Source organism: Xylaria bambusicola, assembly GCF_022495145.1.
Source record: "Xylaria bambusicola strain CBS 139988 unplaced genomic scaffold F5B22scaffold_26, whole genome shotgun sequence".
In the NCBI taxonomy this organism is placed as follows: Eukaryota; Fungi; Ascomycota; class Sordariomycetes; order Xylariales; family Xylariaceae; genus Xylaria; species Xylaria bambusicola.
In genome coordinates this window covers 461,952-474,480 of record NW_025953579.1, presented here as the reverse complement: position 1 = coordinate 474,480, position 12,529 = coordinate 461,952, and the positions used below count along the sequence as shown (strand labels likewise).

The 12,529-nt window shown below is 48.5% G+C and overlaps 5 protein-coding genes across 5 annotated transcripts; 3 read left to right on the top strand and 2 right to left on the bottom strand.

Annotated features, from left to right (window-relative positions):
• Positions 1-46: 46 nt before the first annotated feature.
• On the bottom strand, positions 47-1,157 carry F5B22DRAFT_637022 (Aristolochene synthase in complex with 12,13 Difluorofarnesyl diphosphate; the record flags this gene model as incomplete). The annotated part of the gene is made up of 3 exons (XM_047977374.1): positions 47-458; positions 556-723; positions 793-1,157. 3 exons carry the CDS (start codon positions 1,155-1,157, stop codon positions 47-49), a joined length of 945 nt encoding a protein of 314 aa, XP_047830022.1.
• Positions 1,158-1,820: 663 nt separating this feature from the next.
• On the top strand, positions 1,821-3,716 carry F5B22DRAFT_647473 (cytochrome P450 monooxygenase; the record flags this gene model as incomplete). Its single annotated transcript, XM_047978874.1, has 6 exons — positions 1,821-2,217; positions 2,291-2,447; positions 2,514-3,097; positions 3,164-3,241; positions 3,315-3,486; positions 3,554-3,716. 6 exons carry the CDS (start codon positions 1,821-1,823, stop codon positions 3,714-3,716), a joined length of 1,551 nt encoding a protein of 516 aa, XP_047830021.1.
• A 1,550-nt stretch (positions 3,717-5,266) lies between these two features.
• On the top strand, positions 5,267-6,821 carry F5B22DRAFT_610507 (uncharacterized protein). Its single transcript, XM_047975207.1, has 2 exons — positions 5,267-5,553; positions 5,633-6,821. The coding sequence occupies exons 1-2, from the start codon at positions 5,377-5,379 to the stop codon at positions 6,731-6,733; spliced, it is 1,278 nt and encodes a 425-aa protein (XP_047830020.1). The 5' UTR covers positions 5,267-5,376; the 3' UTR covers positions 6,734-6,821.
• A 776-nt stretch (positions 6,822-7,597) lies between these two features.
• On the top strand, positions 7,598-9,417 carry F5B22DRAFT_656674 (cytochrome P450; the record flags this gene model as incomplete). Its single annotated transcript, XM_047979981.1, has 3 exons — positions 7,598-8,806; positions 8,886-9,058; positions 9,143-9,417. The coding sequence occupies 3 exons, from the start codon at positions 7,598-7,600 to the stop codon at positions 9,312-9,314; spliced, it is 1,554 nt and encodes a 517-aa protein (XP_047830019.1). The 3' UTR covers positions 9,315-9,417.
• Positions 9,418-9,947: 530 nt separating this feature from the next.
• F5B22DRAFT_647470 (uncharacterized protein) lies at positions 9,948-11,677 on the bottom strand (the record flags this gene model as incomplete). The annotated part of the gene is made up of 3 exons (XM_047978873.1): positions 9,948-11,026; positions 11,120-11,336; positions 11,414-11,677. The coding sequence occupies 3 exons, from the start codon at positions 11,675-11,677 to the stop codon at positions 9,948-9,950; spliced, it is 1,560 nt and encodes a 519-aa protein (XP_047830018.1).
• Between the last annotated feature and the right edge of the window lie 852 nt (positions 11,678-12,529).

Below are 12,529 nucleotides of genomic sequence, written 5' to 3'. Positions count from 1 at the left end.
AAGCGTATATCGTAATCGCCAAAGTTACGAACAACAGACGTGCTCATCAATGAATTTGCGAGTATCGCAAAGTCAAGCGGCTCCAGCACTCATTCCCTGACATCTGGTACTCGGTCTCCTTGAAATACGCCCGTAGCTGGCGTGAGTCATGCTTTTCGAGGATCTCGGCAACAAGCGTCTCGTGCACAATTTCCCACTCCCTACAGAGCTGATAAAGAACGCGCTTGGCGCTCTCAGCTGGCATCGAGGCTTCGTCGGCTAAGATATCGACAGCGTTTAGCATCGTGCTACCTTCCTGCTTGAGCGTGGCTGCGGCCCGGAGTTCCTTGTCGTAGCTCCAGATGTCGTTGATCACCGATATGTGCCTTGCTGAGTTCTTATCTACGGGATCTACCAGAGCCCATTCTTCTTTGGTTAGATGGATGGACTGCGTGAAGCAGATCAGGGCGCTTAGGAATCTAGTGAAGATGTTAGTAAATTTGATAATACGTAAAACTTATCATGTCTTTCTCTTTTCGTCTCTTCTAATATGCATTGAGGTTGTTGGAAACCTACTCCTTGCCAACATCGTCTAGGCGATACTCGAGGTATTGCTCCAAGTTCATCTTAGTGAGACGTCTTGGGTCCGTCTGAGAGTTCATAAAGTCGAAACAGGGTTGAAGCATAGCGTCGGCCAACTCTTTGTCACATTTACGCATCCCTTGCCAGACATCATACATGATCCTACATCAACAGTAACCGCTCTGGTCAGTGTTTGTCTATCGTCGTTAGACCCAGTAAACAGAAACTCACCACTCGGGAGGCGAATTGCGGTTGGGAAGTACCTCTCCCCTTGCGAGAGCAATCAATTTATCGTTGAAAGCCCGTCCATCCTTGAGCGACATGGCCTCAATGATATCGTCGACAATGAACAGATGAGTTACAACCTCACAAACGAGTCGAAGGCGGTCTTCGAGAGCATTGGGGAAGTAGTAACAGACAAAACGGGGAAAGTCAGCGCCTATGAACTTCTTTCGCTCCTTCTCGCCTGGGAATGGCCAAGTATCGAGAAAAAATTGGTTTACTGCGTCGGCTACCGTGTCCGTGAGCGGATGAGTGCGTACGGTGAGGGCCGTTGCAGGGATTTGCAACTTGTTGAAGCGCTCGGCAAAGGGCATCGTCTTGAACGACGTGAACCCATTGCCAACGGCCGGTGTTGCATTAGAAACTTGTTGGATCATCATGGTTGACATCGTGTTGAATACTCTGATTTGCTGTACAAACAAGCTGTTTGAAGAGACTGTAAAGGAGAATATCGACTAGGTAGTGGAAACTTGACTTAATCGTAAGATCGGGACTCGATGTATTGTTGGGAATGTTCTTATATTTCGTTGTTCCATATTTCTGTCCACCGTGATGTATTCCTTATGCTGCTCAGTAGCTAGACTCTCGGTGTCAGATTGTAGCACATATCCTTAGGTGCGTGCCGACAAGACCTCCGTGCCGCTTGACGGAGTGGTACCACTTCTGGTCAAAAAGTCTTTTGAAGCCGAAAGAAATTCGGACCGGTTAGGCTGCGGGCTAGAGCGGAGGTCTCTATTAGGCCATAGCGGGTGCGGCGCGGCTCTGCGCCGCGACGGGTGCCGAGAACGGAAACAACCGAGTCAATCTTCAGGACTCAGTAGATTCTAGAGAGTATACTGGCGCAGTAACTCATAAGTACGTGTTTCAAACATGATTGATTATCACCAAGGAAAATAGTCAAATTCAAGAGCTAGATACGCTTTATGGTCTTGTGCTATTATCATTATCCTTTTACTTAGCCAGACTTTTACCTCGCCATGTCGCTGAGCGGTATGATGTCAAATTTGTCCTCTCAGGAGTCTCCGCTTCCGTGGGGAGTTGATTTATCAGACAACTTCCCCCTCAAATACACCATCAGCATCTTTCTTCTTCTTTTTTGTTCTCTATGGGCGTTATCAACGCAGAGGTCCAAGTCTAGGCTCATTCCTGGCGTCTATATCGTTGGAGGACAGAGTGAGATTAAAGCGACGTCGCAGAGATTTCGAGACGAGTCTAAGACGCTCATCCACGATGGGTACAGCCATACGGATGGAAAGGAGCCCTTCTACGTTCCTTCGAACCTAGGCCCTCGCTTGATCATACCCACGCGCTATATGGAAGAGCTCAAATCAGCTCCTATTCAACAAGTTGACTTCATAGGCACAGTTCATGAGAGTAAATATCGAATTATTATTTTCTTTACACAATCTATACACGGATTATGCTGATACAATTTTGGTTTGCATAGTGTTCGAGTATCAATACACAGGCGTTGTTCATCCTTCTCGCATGGTTCCGAGCACTCTGGTCTCGCATCTTACACCCCGCCTGCCCAGTATTATGCCCGAAGTGCAAGATGAAATGAAAATTGCTATTAGTGAAGAATTTCCTCCCTGTGATGACTGGTAAGTTTCTTGATGCCCGATGGGGCCCATGGGGACCTCTATACTCACATTAGCGCCTTATTCAAGGACTGAGGTGAATATCATGGAGGTTATGACTCGGGTCATTACGCGCGCAACTAGTCGCATGGCTGGCGGCAAAACTCTAAGTCAAGACAGAGAATGGATTACGGCGGCTATAAGTTACGCTGTCTGGGCTTTCACGGCAGCTCAAAAGATCAAAAAAGTCCCGACGCCGCTGCGGCGCTTAGTTGGACCTCTTTTATCGGAGGTTCGCAAAGAAATTCCATGGTCCTTTTCGGTGGCTGCCCGTGCGGCAGTCCCGCTACTCGAGCATCGAAAAGAAACTGGCGAGCAAGCAAACGACTTTTTACAGTTTCTCAAGGATACAGCCAAGGGTGATGAAAAGGAAAACAAATTCATCTCGCATCTCCTGGTCATGGTGGCGTTTGCATCAATACATACGAGTGTCGCCACAATTGGCTCTTTGATCTTTGATCTATGCCAGTATCCCCAACTAGTAGAGATGATTCGGGGCGAATACGAGGGCATCGTAGACCAGAATGGCAATATCCCTAAGGGTGGATTTGCTAAGCTAGTCAAGATGGACAGCATAATGAAAGAGAGCCAAAGACTCAACCCCATCACGCTCTGTAGGAGACACACTCAACCTCTACATTCCGTGAATCCCCACAGCTGACAGCTATAACACCTCTCAGTGACCTTTGAGCGCATTATTCACCAAGAAAGAACCCTGAAAGACGGGTTCACAATCCCAGCCGGCACTCAAATAGGAGGTATAGATAACCCTTGTCTCTCCTGATACATCTAATCTGACTTGCATTTCTTGGTTTGCTCACACCGTTGTAGTTCCTAATTACGAAATCGCTATGGACCCCCGAATTTACCCGAACCCTGAAGAGTTTGACCCCTTACGTTTCGAGAAGTTGCGTCAAGATCCAGCCTGGGCGAACAAGTCGCAGTTTGTCTCTAGCAACCCCGATAGCATGTCATTCGGCTACGGCCGCCATGCATGTCCTGGGTGAGTCCACACGGGCTTTCTTATTTCGAGGCTGCACATTTTGCAAACTGACATACTTAATACGCAGGCGTCAGTTTATGGATCAAGAGTTCAAGTCTTTTCTAGTCAAACTCCTTAGCACATTCGACCTAAAGTTCAAGGATGGCCAAAGCCGAGTGCCAAATTCTCCGCTCGAGTCGCAGTATTTACTCCATCATGTGAGCATTCTTCTAAAGCGGCGCAAGTTGTGATCTTTGGCCTAGGTTTGTAGCCAGGTAGAACGCGACGTTAGATAACATGAACGAATTTCTACATAGGAGTAATAACCTCTTCTACGAACAAACACAGTTTTGTTACGGCGTATTGAAGTGATGTGGAGCGATAGGCCAGTCAGCAATAGTTACGCCGTATTGAAGTGATGTGGAGTGATAGGTCAGTCGCCAGTCGCTTCGGAAATTTGCGACATCATGGTTCTCTCATGCAATAACTCCGGACTGGGAATAGCTGCATAGAAACATACGTTGTCTTCACCATTAGCTGTTTCGGGAATACATGGCGTTTTAGTTCCTCATCGTTTATTTCCTTAATAACCTGAAGCTACTCCTTTGCCTATTGAAATAGAGAAGCCATCTATCCTTTTGGGTGCGGATAACTGCAACCGGTGACAGTTACACCAATTATACATAGGCACAATTCCGGAAACAGTAATATGACTAAGTGCCTGGTTATCTCTTCCTTGTGCTTGTTGGACACGTTGGACAGCTGGCATAGTCAACTATTCACAAGGTCACCCGATCTGAGTACAGCTTTCATCCGAGAGTTTTTCAGCAGCATGCCCTTCTTTGTCTTGATTGGAATTGCGTAAGGGATATTCATTTGGTGGCACAACTCTCCTGAAACTAAACCTGCCTTATAGACCGCTTTTCTTACTTAATTGATTGGCGATGATGTAGATAAGATCACATGAGATATTGTGCCACAATATCGCATCTCTTATCTATGAAGGACCGCAACACGGTTATATTTTCTATTAATATCAGTCGTTTGATAGCATCATGGCATCCCTGATTAGGAGATTCTGGGCCATTCTGCGCGAGATAGACCAGCTCCGCCGACCCATTTTAGTCAACTTCTGTGACGCCACTTTCAGTGATAGGATTCGCCATGCTGACCAAACAAGACAGTCTTTTCATGATCGCTTTGTTGAATAAGAGTCCTAAGTAACTAGGTATTTAGCTCTAGGGTCTAGCATAGCTGCAAGAAACAGATGAACACCAATGAGACTGTCATTTCCAAGAGACATAAGCCGACGGAAGCGCCTCTACGTGGTAGCCCTGAAGTCGTAATCGTCTTCCATAAGCTGACCGCATGTTTTAACTTTAGTTCAGAGTTCAGTGCGTTTCTGCCATCAGCCAAAACAAACAATCGGTACAGGGTTTTGTGGCTTCATGCCACAGTGATTCTAATTGGACAAACCGTATAAGAACTCTCGCCTGACTCGTTCTGAAGTCGACAGCCGAATGCTTGGTTGCCGCTATCTCTGGTAGCGTCAAAGGATAATAGTCCAGGCTCCAGCGGTGGATAAGGAAAGGCTGAACTGCGAATAGTCATCTCCCTGTGCCGGCTCACTGCTTCCAACCCTCAAAGATCTAGGCAATAAGTTCCACACCGGAGTTTTAAATGGATAGGCACGTTTATCAGGGTAGCATTGTCCCAGTGTTTTGACACGCATGTGTCAATTCTTAACCGACTGCTCTACAGTAAGACCTACGGCTCGCCTATCCACAACTACAGTGTACCTTCCCATCTGTCACAAGGCTTTCTGGTCTTCCAACGAAGAGACAAAGTTCACTGAAGTCTAGTTAGAGTTCTCAATTGGTGTCGAGTCCTCCGTGCGGCTCCACATTCTCAATGTTTCTCAGCTGGAAGCAGTCTGGAGAAGGAAATGGAGCAATCCATACAAAGCTCCCGATGACCTTTGATCCTGTTAAGGGAAAGACTCAAAGTCCTCAGGCTTGTGCCGGCTGCCGCGCCCGGAAAGTGAAGTGCATCTGGGACGGCGGAGGTTGCGAGCGCTGCAAAACAGCGGTATGTCCTCATTCCTTGTCACTAGCTCGTTTTTCCGGTGCCGTTTTCTGTTTGAACAACCCCTAAATTTCGACTATAGGGCCGTGAATGCATCTATGAAGCAACTAGAGGAGGCAATAGTACACGGCGAAAGTCTAGACACGATGCATCGGGCCCAGGTGCCAGCACGAAAAGCATCAAACGAGCAAGGACGACAGATGAATCGGCTGATCCAGCTGAGCCATTATCGACAAACCAGTCCTCCCAGGATGTCTCAGCTGCTGAGACAGCCACCGTCCAGACAAGCGGGTCCTCGTGCGACGACACAGAACTGTTGTGCATGTCGTCGCCGAGTACAGAGACTATTTTTGTGGACAGTAATCTAGATGCTAGCATGTTGGACATGAACATAGATCTAGACGCTGATACCACGAACTCATTCAACCAAGAAATATCCACAGACCTCATACCTATGCATGGCGTTACGCTGGGCGACCTAGTGCAGTGGACTGGGGAGCCATGGTCATCAACCACGCCGTCTCTTCCGACGCCTGTGTCAGAGTTTCCGTCATGCTACGAAGGAAAGCTTTCTGATGGCAACCCATGTCAGTGTCTACGACGTCTGGTTATTTTAGTAGACGAGATTGAATCGATAGCGCATAGGAACATTCTAAACTCTCCAGACAGGGCCCTGGCAGCGCAGAAAGAAGCTATAGGATGTGGCACCGAGATGATGGACTGCACAGCTTGCACTAGCCGTGTTGAGAATATGATTATTCTAACTCTCATGGTGGATAAGCTCGTGCAGACATGCAATCAATTGGCCGAAGCCTGCTGTGCAGAGCTCAAAAACAAACCACCTGGCACGAAAACCCCTCGTCTATCGCTCCAAAGCAACACTGAAGTGGCCAGTCACAGTTTAGGTCACGGAGGGCCTGAGATGGAGCCCAACTCACCCTCGAGAGTCTACAGTATCAACTCGTCGGTCGAGTATTTCTTCGTCATGGCGGGAATCTTACGTTTTCAGCTGCTAGAGCTATTCAACCTAACGCAGCAACTGCAGATTGTAGTTGCCCCGCTTGCATCGGACACCATAGGCCAACGATTGAAGATGTGCACCGAAGCTGTCAAGGATCTTCTGAATAGGGCTGGCTTAACTCCGCTCGAGGCCCCCGAAGGAACGGGAACCTTGGTTATGTAAAAAATCCTGGGGGTGACGCGATATCGGGACCAATCGGCACCAAGATATGCATAATTAGCTTTTGGCTTTACTGGGGTCGGGACGGGGTATAACAGGGGCTAACTGTAGGGCTCGGAGTTACAGTTCACAATATAGTAATCTTTTGTAGCAGATAGGATCCATGTGGCCTAGATTCCTTCTGACTTTAGTGGCTGATCTTGGCTGTATATGCAATTGGACTAGTCTTGCTAAACCCCGAGTTCTGCTAATGCATCTCAACTGAGTGAGGTCTGGATAGCGCCACTCTCGAGAACGAGAAATTTCCATCAAAGCTGGCAGGCTACTGATATAATTACGCCGTGTTAAGTACGTGCGGCGGGTGTAACGTTGATACAACCTGCCTGATTATGATTAGTGATACTTGGCCGCCATTTAAGGTCTATTATTCCTGGCCATGTCGTGTAACCCACAAATGAATACTGAGAATGGGAGGTTGCCGAGTTTCGGTCCGTTCCAAGCAACCCAATGTAGTAACTATCCGTGTCACATTGAGCGCCAGCTATCTCGAAACATCTAGTCCGGACCTTGATGTCCGCTTCCACGTGGTAATTGTCTAGAGTGCGCCACAAACATAAGTCCATTCCTGAAGGATCATGGCTTACCCGAAAGTTATCACGTCGGGACCGGAGATCCTCCCGCAGTTGAGGTCAGAGCCGGCATCTCAGCGGCCTGTGCTCCACAGACTACCGCAAGAAACTAACTTAGGTCAAGGACCTAGATAGTGTACAGAGGAACATAGGCTAGCTCTATCTCAGTTTTGATATTGTTCGACTTATGTGGTTGGCAAATCCCTCTATCTCATCACGACTTCATCATTTCTAAATCATGATTATTCTCAAGACGGGCGACATCATGTTGATAAACAATCACTGGAAAGATGTCTGCGGGCTGTTCATTCTGAGCGTAGTCGGTTATTTTATATGGAGTATAGTCTATAACTTATTTTTCCATCCCCTAAGCAAGTATCCCGGCCCATTGCTCGCGAGAGCTAGTAATGTCTGCTTCTCATACTGGTTCCACGGAGGTAGGCAACCGTACAAGATACTAGACCTCCATCTCAAGTATGGACCAGTAGTACGCATAGCCCCAAATGACCTCTCGTTCAACTCAGCACAGTCGTGGCAGGACATCTATGGATTCCGTCAGGGGCACAAAACCTTTATCAAGGGTCTCTTCTATGAAGGAGGTGTCTTTTCTTCGCGTGGAGTTTCCAGTATCGACACCGAACGTGATCCGCAACGGCATGCCAACATGCGCAGGCTCCTTGCCAACGCCTTTTCGATGACGTCGCTGACAGAACAGGAAGAGCTCATCCGAGGCACGATAGATCGCTTCATCGACGTCTTCAAGAAAAAGACGATTGAACAAGGCGCAGCATTCGACGTGACTAAAGGATATGAGAGAATGACTTTCGACATTATCGGTGATCTGGCCTTTGGTGAGCCATTCGGAGCCTTGGAGACGGAAACACCTCATCCTTGGATCGAATCGCTACTCAATTCGCTCAACAAGGGCGCTCTCAACGAGACTTCAAAGCGCTTCCCCATGCTGGCCCGGATTGGAATGTTCTTCTTCCATAATCAGGTTGCCAAGCTATTCGAGGCTGCAGCTCAAAATGCCGAGTATGCTGTCAAGGCAGTCGAAAGGCGCGTTCAGAGAGAGACGAACCGCAAGGATTTCTACACGCGTATCCTCGAGCAGCGCAATAACGAGCGCCACAAGGTCTCGGATCTCGAACTGGCGGCACATGCTTGGGACTTCGTGGCCGCTGGAAGTGAGACAACGGCAACAGCCATGTCAACTGTCACCTTCTTTCTTCTCCGCAATCCGGGGCTCATGGCAAAGCTCAAGGATGAAGTGCGTGGCGCCTTTACTAGCGCCTCGGCGATCAAAAACTCCACAACTGCGCCGCTACGCTATCTCGACGCCGCGTGCCGCGAGGCCATGCGCATCTACCCTCCCCTGCCGTTTGCCCTTCCGCGACTAGTACCTGAGGGCGGGGACACGATCGATGGCCAGTGGGTACCAGGAGGAGTAAGTTGCTAATAACCGTTTCTCGTTTGTGTGTAACTGTCCATACACGAACATTGCTGACAGATATGTGGTTTGCCAGACCGCAGTTTCTATCATGCCCACAGCAGCAAGTCTCGATCCTGCCAATTTCTCAGACCCCTATGCCTTCAAACCTGAGAGATGGCTGGATATTTCTACAGACAAGAAGAATGGGGATAGATTAGAGGCTAGCCAGCCATTTTCCATCGGTCCTAGGGGCTGCATTGGAGTTAAGTAAGTTCCTCTTCTCGCCCCATGCGCCCTTAAAAAAATCAGTGCGCCAATGGAAGACGTTAACCTGAGACTTACGATCGGTAGCTTGGCTTGGATGGAACTTAGAACAACGCTGGCTCTGGTCATCTGGACATTTGATCTGGAGCTCGATAGTGCGTGTAAGGACTTAGATTGGCACAGAGATTCCGAGATGCACTCTCTGTGGCAAAAGCCGCAGCTCCTCGTGCGAGCGACGCTCGCTAAACACGATGTTTAGGATCAGATACGAAAAGGGTAGAAGGTGGCAGGGAGCGGTGTAATTAGAGGTTGTTAAGATCCTCACCGGAGTACAGGAACTATTTGACTCACGAATAACAAGCACGAAGTTGAACATAGCGAATATTATGTTTTGTAACTAAGTGACTTAATGAACACATCCTGTATTTCCCTAGTTCCAGTGAGAAAATGCAGTGGTCACCTCTATTGAGAAACGTAGTTGTAAACTTAAGCAAGCTATCAGATTGACACACACAATGCGGTGTACTGTATATGTAAGCTGAACAACAGACTTATCTGACGGACTGGCTGACTAATTGATGATAAAACGATCTATCTAAAAGGGGTTCCATCCTTAACTGCAATTGAAGGAGTGAAGTAGGTGGCGAGGGACTCAGTTACCCCTATAATCACGTGACAATAGTGCTAATCAGGTGACTTCTATTGGGAAGAGAAAATACATAATGAAAACATCTAATAAACTAACATACATGATCTATCATATCTCTGTGGATATCCTCTACATCTCTAAGTGCTCGACGTTATGAAAACAACTCACCCATACTTCGTAGTAATCAGTGTTGTAGGCGATACGTTCGCTCCAATCTCCCACGTCCTTAAAATAAGTCTCTGTCTAGGACTTGGCACGGTACTCCCGGGGCAAGGCCAAGTGATAGGCAAACACATTATTAGGATCCCAAGTCTTCTTGAGCGCCGCGAGCCGCGGCAGCTTGTCTGCCCTATAGATGCTCTCAATCGGCTCCTCGCCATGAGCGTAATTGACATAGACAGCAAGCCCGCCCTTGATCTCATGCTCATATCCGGACGTTGCTGCGAAGGCAGTGCGCAGCTCAGGGCCCAGACTGGCGGCGGCGGCGGCGGCTCCATCAGTGCTGTCGTCATCCCAGCCGAACTGCAGGACCAAATACCCCTGGGCATCACGCCAGGGATAGGCGGCATCATCATCGGGCACGGCGAGCGTCGCCTGCGTCGGGTATGTTTCTGCTGCGAAGGCCGAAGTGGCGCGGGCGCTCGGGTACTTCTCGAAGAAGGCGGCCATCTTAGCAAATTGTGCCTCCCACGTCGGCGGGTCGATGTGGCGAATGCTGGCTGTGTAGATGTCCCGCTTACGATCTGGTATGCAGTTGGCATCGTTGGACCCAAATTGCTGTGCATAGAATAGCTTGGGCCACTTTAGGTATTGGATGGATGACACAGAGGGCTCGAGTGCGAGAATGGGGGCGAGGACGGCGCGTGCCTCGGCCTCAGTCGCGGCTCCGAAGTATTCCCAGTTGCTCACAATTTGTGTGGCGTTAATGGTTGAATTCCATCCCACGACACTAACTATGGCGAGCTGCGAAGGGTACGGCATTAAGGACTCGATGAGCTTCCAGTAACTGGCGTTTTTCTCGGCGGGGATGATGAAGTCAGCATTGAGCCCATATCCACTACCCCCAGGGGTCGGACGCTTGTCGATCTTATGCAACTTGTACGTCGCCTCAATAACGACACCGAGATTCGCGCCGGCACCTTTGATGCCCCAGAATAATTCTGAATTCTTCGTTTTGCTAGCCGTCAAGATAGTCCCATTGGCCGCGACGAATCGCACAGATTGGAGAGCATCGATGAACAATCCGTACACTCCCTCCCAGCGCCCTATTCCACCACCCAGCGTTACGCCAATAAAACTAGGGCAAGTGCAGGTACCACCCTCTTTCAAGAGATGTTAGCGTTGATACAGTTACAAAATATCGTGTCTATGCCATGACACAAGAGGGAAACAGAATAATCAGAGTATGCACATACGAATCTCATATCCGGCGTTGTAAACAGGATCTAAAAGGTCGGCCGTGCGGATAGCTGGCCCAATTGTTAAGGTGTCCTTACGAGTATCGATCTCCAGCTTGTTGAAACGGCTAAGGTCGATGGCGAGGCCATTCTGTAGACCTCCTAAAGTTGGGTTAAAGCCATGCCGTCCGCTGGTCACAAGGAAAGGGATTTTTAAGGTCGTCACGGCCCGTAGCTATGCGTTACTGTTAACAGGAGCTATTTGAGCAGTGGATAGGTGGAAAGCCCGCATTGCTAATTTTTCTGACATACCAATTTCGCAAGGTCTTGCTCGGTGCCTGGAGAAACTGCAGCAAGATAGGTAGGTTCAGAGAAGGTGGTCCATCTCTCAGTTGCGTTGGAAAATGCTCTCTGGCCCGGGAAAGACCATTGTGTACTAGGACCCCAGTTGATCGATCCAATGAGTGAGGTCACTAGATTCCCATACTGTGGTTTTGGTCTCGAAATTGACCCGAATGCCGACTGCGCCATCAAAAGGCACGAGCAGATGGTAAAAGATACTTTCTTGAACATCATTTTTGCTTCAAGGGACCCAAGAAATAGTAAGAGAATATGAAACCTGTGCAGACACCGTGATAGCATCATAAACTCCCACAACTCACTAGGTAGCTGGTACCATTTTATACACTTGAAGAGCGACCTCTCTCCTTAGGCTGCCTTCATCCGTGCCGCCGCACTTGGGTTGTCGCTTGTTGCTATCAACGCATTGTCCCGAAATAGAATATCTCCCATAATCGAGCTAGGCTTCAGCTCCGAAGCTAGCGAATTGAGGCTTTTACAGAGCTAGTCTGAGTCTGAGAAGTTAGAGGCATGGCTCATTGTGACTTGAGCAGTCATGGTTATAGTTAGAATGCTCATGTTTTCAAGCCGGTCGAGAGTCGGCGTCGATGTCGGCGGGGCTGTACATTGAGGTTCATTCCTCTCTGAGGCGTTGTGGCCATTTTAGCCATACTTGCTGGCGATTGGACAGCCTCAAATCCGGTCATCAGATCCTGATATCAGGTGAAGCTCCAAAAATAGGTACTCAAGTGGAATAAGGTATAACGATATCTAGGCCGTTCCCAGATTGGTGACGCACGCCGGATTCCTACAGATCAAAGTATAATGAGTAACGAAAGTAAAGGGGAACTCGTCGAATAAAGAGAGAATGGACTCGAATGCGAGGACACGAGAATGCGTATAGTTATTTGATCATCTGATGTGGCAGTTGTTGAGAAACCTCTAGATCGCTATTATAAATGTGATGCAAGTGAGTCTTCCCAGCCAGTGAGGGAGAAAACTCCCTACGCTGAACACAGTTGCCGCACCTCATCTTGCATGATATCTCGCATGGCACATTCCGTCTTGGCGAGATATCCGCCATGCTGG